General features: G+C 44.5%; 1 protein-coding gene across 2 annotated transcripts in view; it reads right to left on the bottom strand.

Moving 5' to 3' along the window:
• The window catches only part of akt3a (v-akt murine thymoma viral oncogene homolog 3a), a 127,439-nt gene that overhangs the window by 84,635 nt on the left and 16,239 nt on the right, over nucleotides 1-26,565 (bottom strand). For both annotated transcript variants that reach the window (XM_031805006.1, XM_020460604.2), the window contains exon 2: nucleotides 25,365-25,629. In XM_031805006.1, coding sequence (XP_031660866.1) covers nucleotides 25,365-25,410 — 46 coding nt within the window. In that variant the 5' untranslated portion in view covers nucleotides 25,411-25,629. The remainder of the gene's footprint in view (nucleotides 1-25,364; nucleotides 25,630-26,565) is intronic.

The following is a 26,565-nucleotide window of genomic DNA, read 5'->3' as shown; positions in this document are numbered from 1 at the left end:
CTGTAAGCGCTGCAGGGTTAATATGCTGGGACTAGTAACTCAAACGGCAAGAGAGAGGGTGGTATTGGTTTACCATTACTGTACTGGGGAATGGTTGGTGTCAGTGTTGAATCTAAGATAAGCTCAATGTGATTGGCAAACGCTAGGCCTACTACTTTTCATTGTAAAATTAGCATAGGCCAGTCCCCCCTAAACAAATGAATGGACTTCAATAAATGTGTGATGGAAGAAGACATGTGAGTTGAAGATTAATAGTTAGGCACAGTATACACTAGGAGACAGGTACAATTGAGGGAAAGCCTTTTTAGAAGACAAACCCTAGCTTTACTTAGCCTGAAAATCAGTTCTGTTACAGAAACGCAAAAGCAGTGTGGCAAACCTTACAATGGCTTTGCCTAGCGAGTAAACAAGAAAATAGAAACATGCTGTCTAAACGCCAGACAAAGGAGCTGGGGAAAAAAACATCCTCCACTCAAACAGACATAGTAAAATGTTTTTTGAAAGCTTCCGTCTCATCTCCGGCAGCAAGGGGGAAAACAGTTTCCTGATAGCTTTCAGAATGAGTGCACTTCCTCCGTCTCTCTCTAGACTTCTCTCCTCTCTATCCCTCTCTCACATGCTTTCCTATCTCCCTCCCTCCCTCCCTCCTACAGATGAGATGGCTTGAGTGCATTTCATTTCCTCTACATCTCTCTCACTCTCTCCCACCCTCTCTCCCTCTGTCCAAGATATGAAATTGGTAGAGTGGTAGAGTGCAGGGAGGTGGGGCTCCCCAGAGCATCGTTCTGTGGGATGGATTTGGTGGTGGCCCTGTTGCCCTCTCTAGCTGCTTAATGGATCCGCTTCCTCCCGCTTCACCCCCTTTGACTAGGAATTTCTGGAGTGCCTGAGGGGTGGCGGTAACCTGGCCAGGAGCTCCCTGTGCCCAAAAGCTACCAACAAACTAAAGACAATCCAATCTAATGACTTGTGTTCAATGAGGTGAAAGGTTCAAAACATACTGCCAATAGAGGGTGGGTCCATCAATATGTGCCACTGTCAATGTTGACAGTACTGGAAGTGGTTTTGGATACTATGTACAGTAGTTTCATGTCCTTTATGTCCTGTCACTAAGGCTTAGAACACAAAGAGGGGTGTGGATAAGTCACACAAGGAACCACTGATGAACTACAGTTTGTCTGTAAAATGCAGCCTTGTTAAACGTTTTGCCAGACTGTATACCTAGTGACAGATTTCTGTGAGAAAGGGTGAGTGCCAGGTAGCTACTATTCTGAGGTCTCATTCACATTCAGGTGCCACTGCCTCTGCCGCAGCACTCCCATCCTGCGCTACAACAGCAGACGTGAGGATTGTTTTGTTTTCTGTCTGTGAAACACACCTCAAGGACAATAACAATCCCAGCTAGGCCCCTGCTCGGCTACCAAGTGCCGTCTGTCTGGCTCTGAGGGGACTGGCAAGGGAAAGTCGTGCACGGTGCAGTCCGTGCCTCACGCCACCGTCCCTGCACTGTGCGTCTGCCTCCCTCTGCCGCTGTCGACTCAGACTGGCTGGGGAATACAGCAGGGTGAATCCGGGACACGCCGCACCTCTTCTAGCTCACGCTACAGTGACAATCACCACCCCTGGGGCCTCGTTTATAACCGTTGCGTAAATTTCACACTAAATATCTGCCTGTGCCATTTCTGAAAAGAATACATACTTCAGTGGCAGTCGGTGATGTTTAAAATTAGGGAGGACCAAAAAAATAAATATGAGCATGGCCTTATTTCTATTACAGCATATTGGATGACTGTCATTCATATTCCATTTACCCAGTTCAATGTAACATCGATGGGTTTAGGCTATTACATTATACTCAAATTTTCCTGAGGTTGCTACAACCTAGCATATAAATTAAAGTTTACAACATAGGTGCACGGGTTGAGAGAAGAATTTGAGTAATCAAGGTGACAGACAGTGACATCAAGGTGACAAATAACACCTTGCACACTCTTGCCTGCATCTAGCTGATCTAGGGTGTGATCATTAGTCCAACAATTGCAAACAAGTGTTTCTATTGGACAAATTCAAGTATGTTTATCCCTGTTTTCGTTCTGTTTGCCTCCATTTAAGAAAGGTTTTTCAACAGAATCGGAGGAATAAATACACCCCTGATCACTCGCTAACCGCTACAGACAGCCTACATCGTTGTCACCATATTAGCTTATGTCATAGTCAACACAGCTACTATAACTAACGCGCTAGTAAACCTGCTACAATCATGCAGTACAGTAAGCAGTTCAGCAGTTTCACCGGTGGGCCCTGGTGGCAATAATTTTATAAAACCATAAGCTTAACTTGACTTGGAAGAGTTCCAGTTTTGGATAGCCTAAACCAGATAGCTAACATAGCATCCCTCTTTGTTTGAGCCAGGTGTTTGAGTAGGCTAAAATAGCTAGCTGAATTCGCTAGCTAAGTACGTTTTTTTTTAAATACAATGAAATAAAACTAGCTCTCTCCCTCCCTCCCTCTCTCGCTCCTTCATTTAAGAAATTAATTTGTTTAAAACTGTTCAACTATTTTCTTTCTCACTCTTTGAGTCAACTACCCACCACATTTTATGCAATGCAGTGCTAGCTAGCTGTAGCTTATGCTTTCAGTATAAGTTCATTCTCTGATCCTTTGATTGGGCGGACATAGGGCTGGGCGAAATGGACAAAATATCATATCACGATATTTTAACATTTTTGACGGAATTACGGTATTTTAAAGTTCTAAATGTTCATGACCCTATTATAAGTTATTTCAATGGGGCTTTCTCCATTTATACTGTTCAATCCAACTCCAAGCAAAAATCACCTTCACCATTTTCAACTATTTCTGCATTTCCTGCACTTTTATTACTATTTCCACACTGTGCCACACAGCATGATATGGGCCAAAAAATATAGGCTTAGTTAATTGATGAACTGTTGGAATCATGGAAATATAACGAGTATGCTAATTCTATAGTTGGAATATAGTGGGCAGCACCTTGAATAGATTATTGTTTGACATGACAACGAATTAATAAACCAAGGAGGAATAATTGACAGGGTAGGAACCCAAGTGTTGGTCAGTGTTTCCAGATGTCACTAATTAGATGTTACATTACATGTTTTCTCACTTCATGTAGCTAGCTAGTTGGCCAACATATTCATGCTTTGCCTATTCCTCTCTGATAAGATACCATTGCACAAACATGATTATCTAGGCCTACGCCAGCACTGGTACCAGTCAGTATTAGCTAGCTAGCTATGTTTGCTTTGACTCTTAATACACTTATCAAGGTAGCTAGCCATCTAACTAGCAATTAGCATTAGCAACACCTTGCTAAGTAAAGACAAACTACAGGATAGTAGTTTGCAGACAGTAAGATACACAAACGAATAGTGTATTGAACGCTTGTGGAAATCAGCATGTCACCAACATTGGAGCATCAACCTGACCATGCAGAGTGAACGGCAAGAAAGTGCTCGTGACTCCGTGGTCGAGCAACTGCTAACTCCTTGGGCGACAGCGGGAAGGGCTTGGTGTGGTTGTTGGCATGCAGCAGCAGGAGGAAAGGGAAATGACTCAAGTAGAAAACGGAGTGAACTATACAAACTGACATTATACACGCCAGAGTTGCGGATCACATTTAACAAACCAAACATTGAAATACAATTATAGAAGGTAAAATAAAACAAACAGTTCCATGCATCAATATCAGTATATAGTACAATATGGTATACTGCTGCAAGAGCTCTGATATGTTGGAGGACGTCCACTGGAAGTAGTTACTCTTACTTTGTAAGTCTATGGAACGGGGTGAGAACCATGAGCCTCCTAGGTTTTGTATTGAAGTCAATGTACTCAGAAGAGGATGGAAACTAGCTGCCCTCAATCTACACCAAGGTGCTATTCCAGAGAGTGCTGTTGAGGCTACTGTAGACCTATTTTAATCCATCATTTGGTGATGTGAATATATTCAGTATAGTTTTATCTAAAAAGGCTAACTTTTTTATGTTCCACTGGTTTTATTTTTAGGAAATTCCTCTGAGGAGCCTCCACTAACGTACAGTACCAGTCAAACGTTTGGACACAAATAGAAAAACCTTGGAATGAGTAGCTGTGTCCAAACTATTGACTGGTACTGTACGTCTAAAAGGATTGAGATTTATAAACTTGGCACTCGCCATACATATGCATGTTTCCTGTTATAAATCAGACCTGAGGTAAAAATGTATGCCATATTTGGCAAAAGACTGCCAGTTTCTGAAAGAAAACCATGGCTAATTGTTGTGGACCTGTCAGCAGAATGTTTGTATTCAACAATGCTTTGCATTGACATTACCCCCAACCTTCATATATGCTGGACTACCTGCAAATTCTGAAACATTGTCTAGCCTACTGAAAAACATTGACATTAGATTAGGATACTTGCACTATTTGCATACATAACACAATGTAAAAGATCAACTGTCTGTTCACCTGTTAAATTTGGCTGTTATAAACCACGCTGCCTATGGGATCGCATAGGCTATGTATTTCAAGTTTTGCTGTAGCCCTATCTATTCACTAGGCCCCATGAAATAAATAATGAGCGTGGTCATTTGTTGTATGGTTACTTCAGGAAGGCATACAGAAAAGATTAGGAATTTATTCTGCAACGGAGGACAATCTCAATGGGTTTCCTCGACAACATCGTAAACTCAAATATACTCTCTAAAATAACTTGCATAAGTATGAAAGTACATGGATAATTAAATTAAAAGGGGAAATAAAGAAAATGTCTGTCTATGAAAAGATATAACAAGATGTGAAACACTCAAAGACGAGCACATACAATCCCTCTGTCTGTACAGAATAATTTTCCTTCATAATCAGCCATTCATTTTCATTAGCTAGGGCTTACTGGCCGAGGGAACAAATACAGGCTTTCCTGCCTTAACAGGAAGTGAAGAGTGACAGCTCTGCTCTCTCCTCCCCCTCTATTGTTGGCAGAGGGAGTAGTGTTCAGAACATTTCAGCACCACGGGCTAAGACAGTTAACACTGTCATTTCCTGGTCACATCCCAGCAGGATACCGTCCCTCCATTTCCCCTTGATACTGAATAATGTAAAGCATGTAATGTGATGCTGATACTGTGATACTATTAATGTACAGACCGGAGGAAGCTTCATCAGCAGTAATGTCACAGCGTTCCCCTTCTCTGATGGGTTTTCCAGGAGGGTGTGGGAATGGAGGGGAAGGCTAGCTGAGTTGAGAGGTTAGCTGGGTGAGGAAATGACACCTCAACGGAGGTGAGAAAAGTGTGGGGGAAACCCCCCATTTTGTCTTAGCGGGAGATGGGTCAGAGCTTGGTAGCCAGTTTAGCTAATTCTGATGCGACCAGCTTAAAACACAAAGGCAATTTCTCTAAAGGTTACTCAAGACTCAATTTCACAGAACATGAGACAGCCTTCACAATAACTGACTTACAATGACTGTAGGTAAACAACGATGGGGGGGTTGTGATACACTGCCACACACTAATCTAGTAGTCTACATATTGCATAATGTTGTAGTCCAGGAAGGGGATGTGAGGGTAAATATGTTGAACATAATGAGATCACATGTTCCCTTAAGGCTTACAGAGATGCAGGTGGCTATGCTCTAGGCCGGACTATGGCTGTAAAGCATGTCACTGACAGCTGTAACTCCTGTCCAGCAGCACTTCCTACACAGAGGAGACAGAACAGCTACAGTGCCTTGCGAAAGTATTCGGCCCCCTTGAACTTTGCGACCTTTTGCCATATTTCAGGCTTCAAACATAAAGATATAAAACTGTATTTTTTTGTGAAGAATCAACAACAAGTGGGACACAATCATGAAGTGGAACGACATTTATTGGATATTTCAAACCTTTTTAACAAATCAAAAACTGAAAAATTGGGCATGCAAAATGAAATGTTTACTTTGTACATTGGCTATAAAGGCAAAGCTTGATGACATTGCACCAATGCAGAGTTTGTGTGAATACCAGTCATGTCCAAGGTCCCCAATCCCCTTCATACTTCAGGTGACGCTTGGCTGAAGAAACATGAGAAAACATCCCTATTTTGACAGGTGCTTCCATCCTGGGTGACCCTGAAAGATCTCCAAACAACCCCCCACCAGGCCTGACTGATGATGTATGGCAGACCTGTGTGTGTGTGTGTGTGTGTGTGTGTGTGTGTGTGTGTGTGTGTGTGTGTGTGTGTGTGTGTGTGTGTGTGTGTGTGTGTGTGTGTGTGTGTGTGTGTGTGTGTGTGTGTGTGTGTGTACATGTAGCGTCCGTGTGTGTGCCTGCCTTCTAGACTCCCAGTGTTTTCCCGTCACGTTAAAGCAGCAGTGGTCTCAGCCCAGCCAGTCCTTTTGCTTCTGGTCATCAGTTCAGCTGGTGCGTAAACAAGTTGACAGGCCCGCTGGTTGGTGGTGGGGCGCGTATCCAGCCCTGCACTCTCCCCATTCCTCCCCTCTCGTCTCCTCTGTCCTCCCACCCTCCCCGGCAGCCTCAGCCACCACTGTCTCGCTCATCCACCCTTCCAGCCGGCAGCGAGCCGAGCAGCACCATCAATCGATGTGGCCCACCACTGTCTGCATGCTGATGACGACGGCCGGGCCAGCCTGTCCCTCTCTGTCGCCCTTTAAAAAGAGAGGCCTTCCTGCTGCTTTTATGGAGCACTAACCTTTTAGAGCACCCGCCATGTAGATTTAATGCCAGAGGCTGATACAGGAGAGAGAGAGACCAGCAGGAATACAGTGACCTGAATCCTCCACTGTCGTTAAAGGGATGACACTTAATGTCAGCCAGTTGTAGGCATTTTTCTCCCACAGCCTACTGTGATTGTTCAATTCTACATATGGTCAAGAACAATATCTAAGTTCTATTACCAGTTAGTAGAAGAGGAGTGGGGGCTAAACATTATTTAGTGTGGCTGGTGGCATGATGACAGAGGCAACATGGCTTGTGGAAGCTGTGACTGAGACGTCTGGAGTGGCTGGAAGCTGTGCTGCGTCGGCAGGGCTGGGGATGGGCTGCAGGGAGAAAGCTTGTCTTGCGTAAAGCACACACACAGGGTAAGCAGCCTCAATAACGTCACAATCTTAGATTACTAGCCCTGAGCTCCACATAATCACATTAACATCCTGGGCTCTGTGGCCTTTAGGAACATTAACTAGGTAATGAGGGATTTGGCTGCTTTACTGCCACATGCACTGACTGTATAAGGTTCAACGTTTTTTAAAATATGTTTTATTGTTCCATACACCAGATAGGTGCGGTGAATTGTGTTGTTTTACAGGGTCAGACATAGTAGTACAGAACCCCTGGAGTAAATTAGGGTTAAGTGCTTTGTTCAAAGGCATATCAACAGATTTTTCACCTTGTCGGCTCAGGTATTCGAACCAGTGACCTTTAGGCTACTGGCCCAAAGCTGTGACCGCCAGGTTACCTGGTTTCCTACCTACATACCTCCCCTAGATGTACCTGAGAGAGCATCACCTCTGGAATGGAGCTGGTGAGAGGATGATTAAAAATGCTGTGTACAAAAAAACAGGGAACAACAAGGGGATCAGTCAAAAGGAGCTTTCTAATGCAGCTGAAGTGGATGGAAGGTGGTCATCACGTCACCAGTAGGCAGTCCCTTTGATCTGTCAGGGCTTTAAGTCTAAGCTTTGCCCTTTTGACATCTTAAAAAGAGTTTGTGAGGGTTGTGAAGATGCAGCTTAAAATGCACATGATGTGTGGTTCAGAATGTGTTCCTAACCACCACAGACAGTATAGAGGTAGTTTTGGCACCCAGAATCAAATCTTCAGAATGTACTGGCCAGGAACTCAATTTACAGGAGCATTTTAATGTAGGTCTGTCACAAGGGCCTACATAGATGGGTATGGGCCTTGTTGTGATTGTCACAGATAGAAGGATACAACATTCTGTTGGTGACTGCCTCCACACAGTTGGAAGTGAGTGAGTCACTGCTCAACAATGTACACAGTTTGTTAAACCGCACTGTATCCCTTCCTCCGGATGTGGGTGTGGATGTCATTCACTACAAAAGCCCCCAGTGTCTGTCAGTGTGGCTGGCGCAAGCTGGCTGTGAGTGCGCATGTTTATCACTGTTGTATGTAAATGAGAGAGAAAGAGAATAAAAGAGAGATGCAAAAGAAGAAAGGGAGGAAGAAAGTCAGAGAGGTAAGGAAAGAGGAGAAAGAGACGAGTGTTTTGACTGTCTACTCTGTGCTGCAGCCGAGAGGGAGAGAAATGGGCGACACAAAGACAGCGGCGGCGGGTGATTGATATCAGAGCGGTCTGGCACTGCCACCTGATCCACTCGGCTCCAGCAGCACTGAACTCACTGAACTCACCGAGCCAAGATGGCCGTCCAGCTGGAAGCGAGGGGATGGGTGCACAGCAGCCCAATGCCCACTCGCTCATCATTGATGTCTCAACACTGCTGAGGGGTTTGTACTGACAGGCAAGCACAGTGGCATTCCCATGCATAGACACACCCACCCACACATCCATTTATTCTACACATGCTATAGTGCATCTTCTGGCCATGATTAAAGAGAAGTATGGATCATCATTTTGGTTTATGTATTTTAACATCCTACTGCCTCTCATTATAGCATGTCTTAGAGACATCGATAATATGCATCTAGGATTTCCTTTTCTGAGATACTAGGCCTATACAGTTTAGAACTCTGTGTAGCCTAAGTGCTAATGTGGGAAAGTGTGGATGTGACCTTCGACAGGAAGCCTCACCTCAACCCTCACAGCCATTAATCTCCTGGGTTACCATTCTAAAATCATATCGAGTCATATACCTGGTGTATCAATGTCCCATCCTAACTCGTCCCAGACGAAAATCTATGGTTTAAAAAAAAAAGTTGAATTAAACAGGAGCCTAAATGCCTTCCTCCTTCCTTTAGAAATGACTGGTCTTTCTGGGGTTCCAGTTCCAGTGCCTACCTGCCAGATGCAAACACTTCTCTGTTCTGCCTTCTTCCAAATAGAAATGAGCAGCAGCGCTCTGCCATTGAAAATGTGGCTTTTCTCCGGTCTGCTGCCGGAAGATTAGCAGTTGAGGGGAAGCTTGAGATGCATAGCTGTTTTCACACAGAAAGGACTACCTTCACACAGAAAGGACTACCTTCACACAGAAAGGACTACCTTCACACAGAAAGTTAGAACACATGAAACAAGGGAAAGATGACAGGATATTTTTTCTTCCCTTCTTCCTCATATGACATCCGCTGAAGACTTAGTTGACTTTGCATATTCTCATTGGGCTGTTAGCAGCACAGCCTGCCTGCCTGCCTGCCTAGTCGAATGTAGTCCAGCATCATACTGTAGTCAGATGTGCTACATACATGGCAGTCATCTGACAGCCTAACTATGATGAATGTGAGTGAGGGCCAAGGCCCCAGGGTCCCAACCAAGACCTCAGGGTTAAGTAATAGAAGCACACTTTGAAAACAACTGTTGGCCATCTTGGATGCTGTCTCCAGTTCAAATACTGAACAAAAACATAATATAACTATTGTAAAATAGATTGTGCCAGTAAAATCTGTATAATATGTATAAAGTGAAGGTAGAAGCGTACGTGTTATTGTTATTGTTTCTTACTCCAATTGGGGGAGGGGTGGTAGGATTTGCGGGGAATAATAAAGGTATATTAAAAAAGAATGTATTTAGGTAGGTAGGTAGGAAGGCAGTCAAATTCCATGTGATCAATTAGGTTTCTCCAAGCTCTGACGCTGCTGTTGGTCATTAGTAGCCTACCAAATGTGCTAACTGCCTGGTACTCAGCATTCTATTGTCCCTCTAGGTAGGTAGGTAGGTAGGTAGGTAGGTAGGTAGGTAGGTAGGTAGGTAGGTTGGTAGGTAGGTCATTTTCCCAACAATTGTTTACAGACAGATGATTTCACTTATAATTCAACGTATCACAATTCCAGTGGGTCAGAAGTTTACATATAGTAAGTAGACTATGCCTTTAAACAGCTTGGAAAATTCCAGAAAATGATGTCATGGCTTTAGAAGCTTCATTACATAATTTGAGTCAATTGTAGGTGTACCTGTGGATGTATTTCAAGGCCTACCTTCAAACTCAGTGCCTCTTTGCTTGACATCATGGGAAAATCAAAATAATATCAGCCAAATACCTCAGAAATAAATTGTAGACCTCCACAAGTTTGATTCATCTTTGGGAGCAATTTCCAAACGCCTGAATGTAGCATGTTCATCTGTACAAACAATAGTACGCAAGTATAAACACCATGGGACCACGCAGCCGACATACCGCTCAGGAAGGAGACACACTATTTATTTGAGACTAAATTTATTTGATTTATTTATTTATTTGATTTATTATATTAAGTTAAAATAAGTGTTCATTGTTCATTCTGCACTGTTGTAATTGTCATTATTGCAAATATATATATATATATATATACATATACATATCCATATATATAACAATCGTCCGATTAATCAGTATCGGCCTTTTTTGGTCCTCCAATAATCGGTATCGCCGTTGAAAAATCATAATCGGTCTACTTCTAATCACAATCACACCATGAAACATACAGCCCTGCCCTTTTTCTTCCCGGAGAGATATGTATTCCTGTCTGCACAATGAACTGAGAACCCAACTGGCTGAACGGACTCAGACAGTATATCCCGAGAGAGCCATGTTTCCGTGAAACAGAGTATGTTACAATCCCTGATATCGATCTGGAAGGAAATCCTCGCTCTGAGCTCGTCAACTTTATTATCCAGAGACTGAACATTAGCGAGTAATATGCTCAGATCGGTAGGTGGTGTGCACACCTCCTGAGTCAGACTAAAAGTCCACTCCGAGTACCTCTTTTCCACCGGCGGTGTTTTGGAACAGCCTCTGGAATCAGTTACAATGCACTGGAGGGTATGAACAAAGGATCCGATTTGGGAAATTCCTGGTAGTAATGCTGCTGAGTTACCGCCGCTCTGATATCCAAGAGTTCTTCCAGGCTGTATGTAATAACATGAAACATTTCCTGGGCTAATTAAGTAAGAAATAACACATAAAAAAACGTTTCCTAAGAGCTAGAAGCACGGCAGTCCTGTCTGTCGGGCCCTTTTTTTAAGCCGCCTCCAATGTTGTTTTAGAGAATTTGGCAATACGTCCAACCAGCCTCACAACCGCAGACCACATGCAACTAGGGCTATTACGGTGACCATATTACCACAAAACACCAGTGGTCACGAGTCATGAAGGCAGTCAAATTCCACGTTATCAATTAGGTTTCTCCAAGCTCTGACGCTGCTGTTGGTCATTAGTAGCCTACCAAATGTGCTAACTGCCTGGTACTCAGCATTCTATTGTCCCTCTAACCACTCTGACATCAATGCAAACGTAATCGAAAATCTCATGAAACACTTCATGAGAGCCCATAAACTCATGATGTGCAACATTTCTATAGGCTAGGCAATTGCATGAGAAAACAATGGTGGCCTCTATTAAAAAGAGAAGGATCCCATCAGCTTTCTATGAGCTAGGCCTACAATATTTATTTCTCAACTTTCCTAATATTAAGCACATTGCTTCTCTTTACAACAGGAGTAAAGCCTACCCGGCTGGCATTTAAAAAATGATCATGGAAAAAGCATCCTCCATTCGCTATTTACGTGCATAGATGACCTGTATTTTTCCCATAACCCTGTTTCGAGACAGGTGCCTGATAATGGTCCATTCTAAATCAAAACAAATTTTGCACATATACTAAATAGTATATGTAAAGACAAGATTAAATAAAGAATAGTCTGATGGGTGACAATATTAGCCTATCGCTTGTGAATGATATATTACCACTTGTGAATGATGCCCAGCGTAAGGAAAGAAACAATGCCTTTTTTTGTGACTTTTTCAAATCATAGTCAAACACCTCATGTAGTCTAGCCCATAGGCCTATATGTTTTGATAAGGTTTGTATCACAACTAACGTTCTGATCTGGTGCGTCAGCCTCATTGCGTAAATGAGTTTTTTTGATGCTAGTGGTTGTATTAATTTGGGATCTATCACATTCCACAACTGTCCCAGACTAGGTTTTAAATATTTATTTATTGCACACAATAGGTCAACTTTTATACTATGGGGATAGTAGATTAATGTAGGCTAGTGCTTTTGCTGTTCGTTAGGCCTACTCATCTTGTTGGCTGACGAAAAGTCAATGTGGACGGTTCTTCCAAAATCTTCAATATGCACCTCAGAATTGGATAAAGATGCGTGCAGTTGCGTCCCCAATGTGTCGGTCTCCACTTGTAGCCTGTGAGAAAGACCCAATCACGTGATGGAGAGCCATATGAGTGAGAGGTGCTTTGGAGCACACAGCACTCAGGGAGAAGTGAATTATAATTATTATATTCAGCCCAAGGGCACAACAGCCACTGGCAGCAAAAGACATGGATTTTTTTTAAGGGGCATTATGGCCACACAAAGGGGATGACGCCAGAAAGTTTGAGGCATTATCAAGTGCTTGTCAAATTGTGAATGAGAGGCTGATGAGGTGTGTAAAGCCTGGACAAAAAAACAGAGCTCACGCCTTTCATGCAACTTTTTTCAAATCATTGTTAAGAGTCGTATCATGCAGAATTAGAATGTATTTAAAAAATCAAAACATATAGCCCAAAATTTGTAGAACAACTAAAGTTACATTAATAACTCTAAATTAAGCGTATAGGAGGACCTGTTTCTTTGTTAACCATTCAACACAGAATAGCAGTGTGTGCTCACTCCCTCAAATCGTTAGGAGAAAACATCCTATCTATTTTATTCAGCTTTGTTCAATTGTATTCTTCATACCATAAAATTACATCAAATAATGCAGGGGAATTGCAAGCAAATCTTGTCTGGTAAATGAACTAGCGTAGCCAACAGCCAGATCAGGACCTAACATAAGGACAACTCAGAGTATGCTATTCTGTTCTTCTGAAATAGACTCCATTTACTTCATATCATGCTTCTTTAGACCGGTCTAAATTCTGGATTTATTGTGAAGGTGTAGGCTATATTACATTATTATTAGACTTTTGAAAATGTAGATGTTCCAAAGGTCTGCGTCAGTGGCTTGAGATGCTGAATGTGTTTATGTTAATTAACGGTCAATTACAGTGAGAGCGGCAGTTATTTGCTTGGCAATCACTGGCTGACGAAATTCCATGACCACCACAGCCCTACGTGTAAAAACGCCAGCCCAGGACCTCCACATCCGGCTTCTTAACCTGCGGGATCGTCTGAGACCAGCCACCTGGATAGCTGATAAAACTGAGGAGTACTTCTGTATATAATAAAGCCCTTTTTGTGGGGGAAAACTCAATCTGATTGGCTGGGCCTGGCTCCCCAGTGGGTTAACCTATGCCCTCCCAGGCCCACCTATGGCTGCGCTCCTGCCCATTCATATGAAATCCATAGATTTGGGCCTAATGAATTTTGACTGATTCAATTGACTGACTTATTTCTGTGAACTTTAACACAGTAAAATAGTTGAAATTGTTGCATGTTGTGTTTATATTTTTGTTCAGTATACTGTATGATCCCAACCAACTGCTCCTCACAGAACAGCGTGCACACGTCTGACTCTTCCATACTGATGCCGGAGTGGGACACTTTCCCATGAAAGATTCATTGAACACTTAATGAAAAGTGAGCGTATAGTTTGGATGTTCCACTGCTAAAGGCAAACGCGTCATCACCACGACTGATCAGTATCTGTTGCCTAAGCTGATAGTTCAGGTCAGCAGATACTGCATGCGTGTGTGGAATCAACCATGAAGACTTCTAGCATGGTATCCCAATGTTCTTAATGGCTCACAGCTGATTACATATTTATGAGCATGGCCACTATATCCTCGGATGAAAAACAAAGGAGGTCCTACACACCCACAACACCGAGTGAGTCTACAACACAACAGCTCTGATTGGCTAGGTAGGGATAGGCTTATGGAAGACACCATACGTATGTCAATGCAGCATAGACCGGCAGAGTCCAAATACTCTACAACCCAGCTAGCACAAAATGTTCTAAGAACCATATGTTTCTTAGAGGTTGGTGAGTGTTGTTGTCCTATGAGTATTTAAAACACTTCTATGTTGTACTTACTATGACTGTGATATATGGTTGTCTTACCTAGGTACCTTAAGATGAATGCACTAACTGCACATCGCTCTGGATAAGAGTGTCTGCTAAATGACGACACTGTAAAATGTTACATGTTGCATGGAACCTTCCCACAACTTTCTGGGAATGGTGCAGGATTTTTGCTTAGCTTTGGAATACTCTCACCACATTTAAAGAACATTTCATTACTTTAACAGAATGTTTCCCACATGGTTACATATAATTACAGTATTCTAAGAATGTTCTCCAAATGGTTTGACATTGGGAAAGTTCTGAGAACTTTAAGAACCAACATTCATTTTGGGAAATGTCAGTACTTCTATACTGTATGGTTCTATAGTTGCCATGGTGCCTAGTGGCAGCATCACTGTATCAAGGGGAAAATGATTTTATTTCTGACAAAGATCTACATATATTTCAGGATGCTGTGTATCCCTGGAAATAATACAAATTCATGTAAACATCGCATAGCATAGCTTCTGCAAAAAAAGTATCTTGGCACAACCCGGGTATGGGGTAACTTGAGCCGCAGGACAGGGTAAGTTGAGCCGCAGGACAGGGTAAGTTAAGTTGAGCTGCAGGACAGGGTAAGTTATTAAGTTGAGCCGCAGGACAGGGTAAGTTATTAAGTTGAGCCGCAGGACAGGGTAAGTTAAGTTGAGCTGCAGGACAAGGTAAGTTATTAAGTTGAGCCGCTGGACAGGGTAAGTTATTAAGTTGAGCCGCAGGACAGGGTAAGTTAAGTTGAGCTGCAGGACAGGGTAAGTTATTAAGTTGAGCCGCAGGACAGGGTAAGTTATTAAGTTGAGCAGCAGGACAGGGTAAGTTAAGTTGAGCCGCAGGACAAGGTAAGTTATTAAGTTGAGCCGCTGGACAGGGTAAGTTATTAAGTTGAGCCGCAGGACAGGGTAAGTTAAGTTGAGCTGCAGGACAGGGTAAGTTATTAAGTTGAGCCGCAGGACAGGGTAAGTTATTAAGTTGAGCCGCAGGACAGGGTAAGTTAAGTTGAGCTGCAGGACAGGGTAAGTTAAGTTGAGCCGCAGGACAGGGTAAGTTATTAAGTTGAGCCGCAGGACAGGGTAAGTTATTAAGTTGAGCCGCAGGACAGGGTAAGTTATTAAGTTGAGCCGCAGGACAGGGTAAGTTAAGTTGAGCCGCAGGACAGGGTAAGTTAAGTTGAGCCGCAGGACAGGGTAAGTTAAGTTGAGCTGCAGGACAGGGTAAGTTAAGTTGAGCTGTAGGACAGGGTAAGTTAAGTTGAGCTGTAGGACAGGGTAAGTTAAGTTGAGCTGCAGGACAGGGTAAGTTAAGGCGCCTACAAATTTCGAAACTGAATTTAATATTACCACTACCTTTTTAAAACCATGTCTATGTTAATTTCCCAAAAACAACTCAACGCAATCACTTGTTTGCCTTTTAATCATTTTAAGCATATTTTAACACAGTTGACAGTTGTACGTTGTTGAACAGTAAAAAACATTCCCTCTCTGCTTCAGTAAAACATTTCCTACAGGTTTACTCATGGTTCAATTTGAAGTCATTGAGCTTTGTGTAAAAGGCAGTTTCAAGCAAGAGACCCGTTCCGGGGTATAACGTGTTCTCTCAGATCGACACCCATGAGTTTAGCCAAAGCCAATCAATACCAAGAGCGTTCCTCAGAGGTTGAACCAAAAAAGTAATAACATCTTGAGTCAAATCAGCCTCCATTCCTAAAGCTCGCCTCTAAGTCTTGCCCCCCAGACCGAGGATCAGCCTAACAGTGCCATAGGTATGGGCCACCCCCTGCTCCTTTTCCCCTTCAATGGCAACATTCAAGCGGGTGGCAGCTGACACGGTCACACTAGCCAAGATGTCCGTACCTGATAAGACCCTGAACAGAGGTCCTGTCCTGTCTGCCCTGAAACCTGAGCACTGGACGGGGAAAGAGCACAGACAGACATGGCTGAGTGGTCTCTCTCCCCCACTCACTCCTTCTCTTTCCTCCTGACTCTTGAGTCATCAGACTCTTGACATTGAGCTCATCATTACAGGAGTGAACACTATGATCCTGCAACTCTTCACACCAAACACCAAGTTTGAGCCAGCATATGAGCAGAGAAACAAGGGCCTGGTAAGACGTACCAATGGAACCCTATAGAACCAGGCTGTCCAACCCTCTTCCTGGAGATCTACTTTCCTGTAGGTTTTCAGTCCAACCCTAATTTAGCATATCTGATTCAGTTAGTTAAGATCTTGTTGAGCAGCTAATTAGTAGAATCAGGTGTGTTAAATTAGGGTTGGACTGAAAACCCACAGAACGGTAGATCTCCAGGAAGACGGTTGGGCAGCCCTGCTATAGAACATCCCTGCTGAAAAAAACAGCATAGACCAGAATAGGCTGATTATGCTGGTCACCTGCCTTCGCTGGGTTTTCGCTGGTGCCTTGTGTTTTTGATGGTGCCTTTGCTGGTTCCTACGCTGGTGACTTCGATGGGTTTTGGACATTGGTGACCAGCATCAAAGTGCTTTATTATTTAAAGACAGTACATGACATATCATAAGGCCTTCATTTGAGGGCTTCGTTTTTCCCTAATACAGTGGCCAAAACAGGCCTGCAAGTCACATTCTGCTGGCTTGCAAAGTGATGTTTTATTCCTATTAAATGTTGGTATCCAACTATTTAAACTTTTATTCGCCCACAATCTGCATTCAGAATGACTGCCAGGGTTAGAAAGAGGAGTATATAAGACTACCTAAACCATCAAAATGGGAACAACCATTTCAGTACCGTGTGCAATAAGTCCAACTAATAAGTCCACCAAAATGTATGTTATTTATCTTTGTGTGGAATAAGAATAATTCATCAAATCAATGTACATGCAAAAACACAACAAACCAAAAAGATATTGAAACAAACAATTCAAAAAATCTAACTGCAATAGAGCATGCTGGGAAATATGATAATAGGTTTTGCCAGACCAGCTTGACCAGCTAGTCCTGGGATGGGTAACTGGCAGCCCCCCCTTTTGTAGGCCCACGGAACAAAAGGGAACTCATTCTTGCTCTCAACTTACTGTTTAGAGTTAGAATAGTAGGATACACAAGGCACAATTTCGAAATTTGTTTGTGCATCAGCAGTTACGTTATGTCAGCCACTGACTGTCACTCAATTAGCCCATTAAAGCAAAACATTTTTAGATTGGTATGTTAGCTGGCCACTAGACCATATCCATTTGTAGTAATCATGGTCAAATGGGGGGGACAACAAAATGTTGCTTAGGGCCCCCAAAAGGCTAGGGCCGGTTCTGACTGCATGTGTGGGTATGGATGCGGGTTTTCAGACACGTAAGCCACTGCGGCCCCTCATGAGTTCACTTTTTTGTGGCCCCACTCCCATCAAAGTTGCCCATCCCTGAGCTAGACTATGTTGGACTAGTATAGACCAGCTTGGTCAACAGCATACTAGCATCAACAGCATCCAGTACCAGCATGAGCTGGTCACAAGCATACCAGCATGAGCTGGTCACCAGCATCACCAGCTGGTCAGCCAGCCTAACTAGCTAGGCCATGTTGGTCACACCAGCATGACCAGCATAGACCAGCATGTACCATCTTGAAATTTAAGCTGGTCTTTGCTGTGGATGTTAGCCTTGCAGGGGGATACTGGATCTAGAGAATGAGTGAGAAGACTCTCTGGATGGTATGACGGAAGGCGGAAGATGATTGAGTGCCAGTGATGATAGCAAGCAGACAGAACATTCCAGGAATGTTTAATGAGGGAGAGGAATGTTCTAATGAAGTAATTTAAGCTGCTCGATGCGTCCCTCTTGTTGTTCTGACTACTTTGATAAATGTGTTGACGGCAGACAGTGAAATATGTCTTCAGTGAGAGTTACAGTCTCATTCAGAGAGGAGAGAAAGGAGATAATGGGAAATTATGTTTACTATCTAGATGAAAACAACCATTTGCTAATTAAAAAGTAGAGAGTGTTTCTCTGAAAAAACTAACTTTGAGGCTCCTTTTGGGAGGAATGCTCTGTTGCTTATCTCGTGTATGGCCAGTAATAACTCTTCCATTATCATTAGACTGTTACAACTAATAAAGCCAACTTTATCAAAGCATGCTTTTCATTCAGTAAGCCTTAATCAATCAAACATCTCATTTTATTTGTCACATGCGCCGAATACAACAAGTGTAGACCTTACCTTGAAATGCTTACTTACAAGCCCTTAACCAACAATGCAGTTCAAGAAACAGAGATAAGAAGAATATCTACTTAATAAACTAAAGTGATTTCTTTTTTAAAAGTAACATAAGAAAATTACATAACAATAACGAGGCTATATACAAGGGGTACCGGTACCGAGTCAATGTGCGGGGGTACAGGTTAGTCGAGGTAAAGTGACTATGCATAGATATAAAACAGAGAGTAGCAGCAGTGTAAAAACAAAGGGGTGGGGTGGGGGTGGGGGGGTCAATGTATGGCTTTCAGCAGTCTTATGGCTTGGGGGTCCTAGACTTGGCGCTCCGGTACCGCTTGCCGTGCGGTAACAGAGACAACAGTCTATGACTTGGGTGTCATTGAGTCTTTGACAATTTTTTGGGCATTCCAGGATATAGGTCCTGGATGTCAGGAAGCTTGGCCCCAGTGATGTACTGGGCCGTACACACTACCCTCTGTAGTGCCTTACGGGTCAGATGCCGAGCAGTTGCCATACCAGGCGGTGATGCAACCAGTCAAGATGCTCTCGATGGTGCAACCTTTTGAGGATCTGGGGACCCGTGCCAAATCTTTTTAGTCTCCTGAGGGGGAAAAGGTATTGTCGTGCCCTCTTCACAACTGGCTTGGTGTGTTTGGACCATGATAGTTTGTTGGTGATGTGGACACCAAGGAACTTGAAACTCTCAACCCAGTCGATGTGAATGGGGGCCTGTCCAGCCCTCCTTTTCCTGTAGTCCACGATCAGATCCTTTGTCTTACTCACATTGAGGGAAAGGTTGTTGGTGTGGCCACACTTCCAGTTCTCCGACCTCCTCTCTATAGGCTGTCTCATCGTTGTCGGTGATCAGGCCTACCACTGTTGTGTCGTCAGCAAACTTAATGATGGTGTTGGAGTCGTGCTTGGTCACGCAGTCATGGGGTGAACAGGGAGATCCTTTGTCTCGCTCACATTGAGCGAGAGGTTGTTGGTCTGGCCACACATCCAGTTCTCCGACCTCCTCCCTATAGGCTGTCTCATCGTTGTCGGTGATCAGGCCTACCACTGTTGTGTCGTCAGCAAACTTAATGATGGTGTTGGAGTCGTGCTTGGTCACGCAGTCATGGGTGAACAGGGAGTACAGGAGGGGACTAAGCACACACCCCTGAGGGGCCCCAATGTTTAGGATCAGCATGGCAGCTGTGTTGTTGCCTACCCTTACCACTTGGGGGCGGCCCATCAAGAAGTCCAGGATCCAGTCGCAGAGGGAGAGGTTTAGTCCCAGGATCCTTAGCTTAGTGATGAGCTTTATGGGCACTCTGGTGTTGAACACTGTGCTGTAGTCAATTAACAGCATTCCCTCATAGCTGTTCCTATTCCTATGTTCCTAAAGGGCAGTGTGGAGTGCGATTGAGATCGGGTCCTCTGTGGATCTGTTGGGGCGGTATCTGAAGCGTAGTGGGTCTAGGGTTTCCGGCATGATGGTGTTGATCTGAGCCATGACCAGGCTTTCAAAGCACTTCATGGCTACCGACGTGAGTGCAACGGGCGGCAATCATTTAGGCAGGTCACCTTCGCTTTCTTGGGCACAGGGACTATGGTGGTCTGTTTGAAACATGTAGCCTACAGACATTAAATTACATGTCATATTGATATTGATCCTGTCCTATACATTTCATTGGGCGGCAGGGTAGCCTAGTGGTTAGAGCGTTGGACTAGTAACCGAAAGGTTGCAAGTTCAAATCCCCAAGCTGACAAGGTACAAATCTGTCGTTCTGCCCCTGAACAGGCAGTTAACCCACTGTTCCTAGGCCGTCATTGAAAATAAGAATTTGTTCTTAACTGACTTGCCTAGTAAAATAAAGGTAAAATTAAAAATAAATTAAAAATGTCCTGCTACAGGTTACAAGTACAGAGTAAACACATGCTGGGCATTTTCATCACATTTGGTAAAGATCAAGCACTTCAACCCTCAACACAGACATGGCAATAGCATTTAGAGTCTAAATGCATCACACCCCAACCTCCCTAGTCCTCCTCTCTCCTGCTCAGACAGGGCTCAACACACAGACAAGAAACGCAGCAGACGTTTACACACACAGAGTGCAGTTTGGACTGAGGGATGGATGAGGGTAGAGCAAGATGAAGAGCACTGAGTCTAGTACTATGTGATCCACTATCTGAGGATCAGAACACATGGACCACATCAGTCAGCAGGCTGATGACTAATAATAATGCAGCACAATCATTAGAGAAGGCCGGCCCTGGGCCATCCAGACATACACACACACACACACACACACACACACACACACAGCAGTCATGGTTCTGGATTGGGCCGTGAGTCAGCAGCACCCTAACCCTGTTCCTCTGGCCTGCACCCCTCCCTGGACAGCAGCAAACAAGAACTCTCCCAGCTAGTCAGACAGACAGCCAGCATCAAGACCTCTCCCAGTCAGCCAGCAAGTAAGACCACTCCCAGCCAGCCAGAAAGACAGTGAGCAAGCAAGACCTCTCCCAGACAGCTAGTCAGACAAGACTGCCAGCCAGCCAGTCAGCAAGCGAGACCTCTCCCAGCCAGTCAGCCAGCTAATCAGAGAAAGCCAGCAAACAAGACCTCTCCCAGTCAGCTAGCAAGTAAGACCTCTCCAGACAGCAAGCAAGTAAGAACTCTACCAGACAGCCACCCAGACAGCCAACCAGCCAGCCAGCCAGCCAGAAAGACAGTGAGCAAGCAAGATCTCTCCCAGCCAGGTAGTCACATACCAGACTGCCAGCAAGCCACCCAGCCAGTCAGCAAGCAAGACCTCTCCCAGCCAGACAGACAGCCAGCCAGCTAGAGAGACAGCCAGACAGACAATTTTCTGTATATACAGTAAGTCTGTCTGTGTGCGTGTGTGTCCTTGATGCATCACACAGACACGCACGAAAGGCTGAGTCGTGACTGTGGAGGCTGCACTCCTCCACTTAATATGCGTAGATGGAACGCGCTACCAGGCAGGCAGACGCACGCTGTGGCCCATCATGAGGAGAAGACTGGAGGCAGACAGGTCTGATAGTAGTGAAGCCACACTGTATTATCTACTAGTGCTCTTGGAGAGGGGAGGAGCAGCTAGACATGTACCATAAGTGTGATAAGTTGATAGCAAATTATGGAAACAGACCAGACAGGTCACATCACATTGGCTGCTGTCTGTGTCTCACTTTCTTCTGAGTCATGGAGGAGATTTCCAGGGAGTTCCCACTAGCAGCCCACACCGCACCACACCCCACCATGAGGCCTGGGCGGAGGGGGAGAGAGGGGAGCCAGAGGAGTGGTGCAATGGCCACTGAAGTGTTGCTCTGTGTGGGGTCAGATGGGTTCTCCCTGCCAGAGGTGACTGAAGGTACAACACAGTCAGCAGAGCTGGTACCACCAAGGTCAGAGTCAGAGAGATAGAGAGAGCGTGAGACAGAGCTTCATTCATGCCTCCGCACAGCTTCCACCCCCACTCCCATTTTTCCCCAGTCATAACCCCTGCAGTACACAGTGTTCCATCACTGTTCTGACTGAGACCGCAGCAGAGCAGCCATGTGATCCCAGCAGCCCCAGAGCACTCATTATGCACACACACACAACACACAGACACACACAGGGACAGGGAGGTCTGCTCTTAACCAGAGATGATGACACAGACACGCCATCCAGAACCAATCCAAGGGGGCCATGTGGGATGCTTATCTGAATGGTGCAGATGCCATCCATTTCCCTCTGTGCTTCACCATATGCTAGAGAGAATCCATGTAGATCTGTGAGGGAGATATCTAGGAGATCCACACTGCAAAAGTAATCAAATTATATTAATACATGTCTTTAAGTGAGCCCCAGAAGCAGTTGGACTTATTCCATCAAACCCAGTGACCGGATTTCAGGAAGTAGCTGGAAACAACTCACTTTGGGTTGCAATAATACACACATGGAAGAATGCTGCTTTTGATTGAACAGGGAAACCCGTTTACAGATTTGGACTGAATAGAGCCTAGTAGTGTATTGTTCTACCTTCGTCTCCGATCTGCTGCTTCCAGGGGATGAGGACATCATTGGCCCAGAGTTCAATCAGCACTTAGTGAATTGAGTGTGAGAGCATGGATGGATGGAGGGATGTAATGCAGGGAGGAGGACAGAGGAGCTGGTCAATCATCCTCTCTTCAACTGGCCCCCTCTCAGAGAGACCCATTCAGTTGGTCCGTAAACAGGAAATTATGTCACCGCCAGACGCCCCCCTTTCCCCTTGTATCACAGCTCTGTTTTCACAAACTCACCCAGTAGACACAGCCTGTGTCAGGCCAGGGACAAAATAACTTTACTGCAGCAAGGGAAACACAAGCAGGAAGGCAGGCGGTTAGAATGGAGTGGGACAGAGCGCGGAGGGAAAATAGATGAGCGAAGGATGGAGAGAGGAGAGGGAGGGGCAGAGAAAGAGAGGGTGAACAAGGTCATGTTGGCCGGAGTCCAAGCCCAACAAAACGTGCTCTGTTTCCCAGGCAGCTTAGGGCCGAGGCTCCTCTCGTCTCCCCATCTGCAGGCTGCATGGCTGGAGGAAGGCGTGGCCCCTCCCCTCCTAGGGAGGGAGGGAGGGAAGTTTGAACGGATCCCCCAGGTTCCCACATGGCTTTATATGGGATGGAATGGACAGCGCTGGAGCATGTGCACATCTGGGAGGCTCCGAGAAGTTGACTCACACACACACGGTGTGATTATGCTTAATCTTACTAGTGTGCTCAAACGGTGTTGTGTCATACACCGCATTATTTTTCACTCACCTACCCGTGTGATTTGCATTGAAACCGATGCAACGGCTGCACACTCACATGACCTCTGCACAGCTAGCATTATAAAGCTCTAAGGTTCAGACATTTCCCAGATAACTCAACAGCACTCGCTCCCACCCGTGCCTCTGGTTGCTCCCCCCCAATGCATTTCACTGGAATCCCTTGCAGAGCTTAAAGCCTTGATTCAATCATGTCTAATGAAAAACAAGCTTTGTCCTTAAGCTAATTTCTTGGTTTAGGCTAATTCTGCTTTGAGTGAATCAATACTTCAATACCATCAAATAGCACTTAAACTGCAAGCCTTGACACTGTGTAAGACCACAAAAGCATTGAAATAATGGTTCTGTACTATGGTCTGGAAAACTGCATGCAGACGCCTCCTAAAAAGCTGCATTCCATTTTGATAGACAGACATGAGCTCTGGGAGCTTTAGAGACAGAACACAATGTGACTGTGCTGCAGGCCTAAAACCCGAGAACAGACTGTGGCTCATCACATCTAGAATAGATGCCATTTAACAGACGCTTTTATCCAAAGTGACTTACAGTCATGTGTGTATACATTTTACATACAGGTGGTCCCGGGAATTGAACTCACTATCCTTGCGTTGCAAGCACCATGCTCTACCAACTAAGCTACAGAGGACCAAGACAGCTAGAGATCCTATTATAATACGTCTGTAGTCTGTAGCAGAAGCCCTAGGGGTCAGAATCCCCACAAATCACATCAGACATTAAGGTCCACTGACCATCCACTTCACCACTTGTATTTTGTCCATAAAAATCTATTTAGGCAGCAGCTCAATGAGAGAGCAGGAGCTGGAGGAGTGTACCTGGAGTCTTCTAAATCAACTCAAGTGTGTCAGACATGGACTAGGGGCTCATAATTCAACCAAATGGGGTGGCAAGAGTGACTGGAGCCAGCCAGTGCCATTGCTGCTCACATGCTTGGATAGACACACACACACACACACACAAACTAAGGATGTAAGGCAAACTAAGGCTGTCTATAATTTAGTACAGCACTGAGAATTGTTAGGTGGTTCGAGAAAAATATTGAACACTCACAATCTGTCAGAGAGGGCACCCACCCAGGGCACCCACTCAGGGCACCCAATCAGGGCCCAGACTGAGGGGAAATAGAAGGCCATCAAACAGACAGAGACCGAGACAGAGAGAGAGCAAGGCACCAAGACCAATGTAGACCAAGGGTGATGTCTTGTCCATCTTCATCAAAAGATCTCAACAGAGAAACCGGCCAGTGACCCACGACCCTGAGATGACATGCTCCTCACATGTCAGAGCTGTTGTGCAACAGGCCAAGTGCATAACATCAAATCAAGCTTTATTTATACAGCACATTTCAGACATGGTATACAACGCAATGTGCTTTACAGGAAAAAGATAATAAAAAACAATGAAAATAAAAGCTGAAATATTTCAAAACTAAATCTAACACAAACTTTATTAAATTAACTGATTAATTAATTAACTGAATTAAATTAATTCTCTCTCCTCTCCTCAGGCTTTATGTCAGATTCAGCACAGCACCCCTGAAGGACTAGGACCAGAAAGGGACACCAGCATTGAGTCAGGGACAAGGGAGGTTGTTTCATGTCTAGTAGAAGCAGAAGCCGGCAGCAGACAACAGCTTAAGGCAAATACAATTTTGCCTCTATTCCACACACAGTAGGGGAGACCAAGTCAAATCGGAGTAAAACAGCCTTGCAACATCAACACTGGGGCACTCCTTCCCCTTCATTTAACAACAGCAGCCAAACACGCACGCACACGCACGCACACACACACACGCACGCACGCACACACACACGCACACACGCACACGCACACACGCACACAACCACAGCAAGTTAAGCTCAGACAGACACTCAGAAAACCATGTACATACTACAGACACATGCTGTGTGCTCCCACTTCCCCTCCTCTCATACACCCACACACACTGTTCTCTTCAGACACAATCAGACTGAAGCCATGCCCTGGCGTAATGCAGCCAGCCAACCATAATAAAGAGACTTGTCTCTGGGGAGACACACAGAATAATCACCCATCCATGTGTTTACTCATTTTCTCTCCCTCACTCTCAAACACACATCTCCATGTTCTCTCTCACTGTCACTCATCCCAGTCGGTTACAAAACAGCCCATAAGAGGAGAGGTACTACTTACCCCTTTTTTGCACCCAGCCTTCTTTGACGATGGTGACATCGCTCATGGTGCCTCCCAGCCTCGACGCCGGCGGTGTTTCTCGCCCTCCCTTACTGGCGCTCTCCCGGCAGCTCGCTCAGTTGCTCTCGCTCTCTCTCACACACTCACATACAAGTGGTGTGTCGCGTCTTCTCTTCCTCTCGTGGTTGTTTCTTCTCTCCCTCCCCTCCCCTCTCTCTCTCGTTCGCTCTCTCCAGACCTTCCCACTCTCCAGTGGTGACTCAGCCTGGAAGGAAGTAACAGGGGGGGAAATAATACATGGATTATTTTCTCTCTCTCTCTCTCCTTGTCATTCCCCCTTCATTCTTACACAATCTGACATGACAAACAGCAGTCATTGTGAAGCCAAATAACATCCCTCCATCCCACCAAAGCTGCTTTTCCCTTGTTGCATTGTTTTCCCCTCAGCATTTGGACTCTCCTGTTGATACTTCCTATTCTTCCCTGGACCACATTCCTATGCTGTTTATTATTAAATAGCTATATTGCAATGTTCCTGTCTTTATTGGTCTTTTTATATCCGTATATTCTTTCAAAACAGGATAAAAGAAAGTGACAAACATCTAACCTAAATGTTCCCTCTAGTCTAAATGGCCAATAAGATAAAACAAAGTCAATCAAGCATCAAAAAAGGTATTGATTATGCTATTAATCCCATAGAGTCGATGTCCGCGCCCCTGCAGAAATATAATTGGTATAATAAAAAAATCCCCATCAAAATCCATCAGTTTAAGCTGATCAGTTGTTTGGCCTGGGCTGCATCTCAATCCACCGTGTTTGTCAGACCATGATAACATTTAAAAAAGGTATTCTCAAGGAAACATCTGTAGCAAACGAACGGTTTGGCCTGGGCTGCATCTCAATCCACCATGTTTGTCAGACCATGATAACATTTAAAAAAGGTATTCTCAAGGAAACATCTGTAGCAAACGAACGGTTTTGCCTACAAACTATTAATGACCCCTCTAATGAAAGATGAGACTCACACGAACACAATCTGAAGGTAGCCAAGTACCTGTTAAAAATATGTATGGAAGTACAAGGGGTTAAATACAAGTAATAAATACATAAAAAATAGTTTTCTGATCTTTCTTATCTCTCAGGTATAGGACAGACACTTCAGAACAAACTTACTTTTGATCCTTTTTTGGACTATCTATTT

This window comes from Oncorhynchus kisutch, linkage group LG25, assembly GCF_002021735.2.
Source record: "Oncorhynchus kisutch isolate 150728-3 linkage group LG25, Okis_V2, whole genome shotgun sequence".
NCBI lineage: Eukaryota > Metazoa > Chordata > Actinopteri > Salmoniformes > Salmonidae > Oncorhynchus > Oncorhynchus kisutch.
This window is presented reverse-complemented; position numbering and strand designations above follow the sequence as displayed.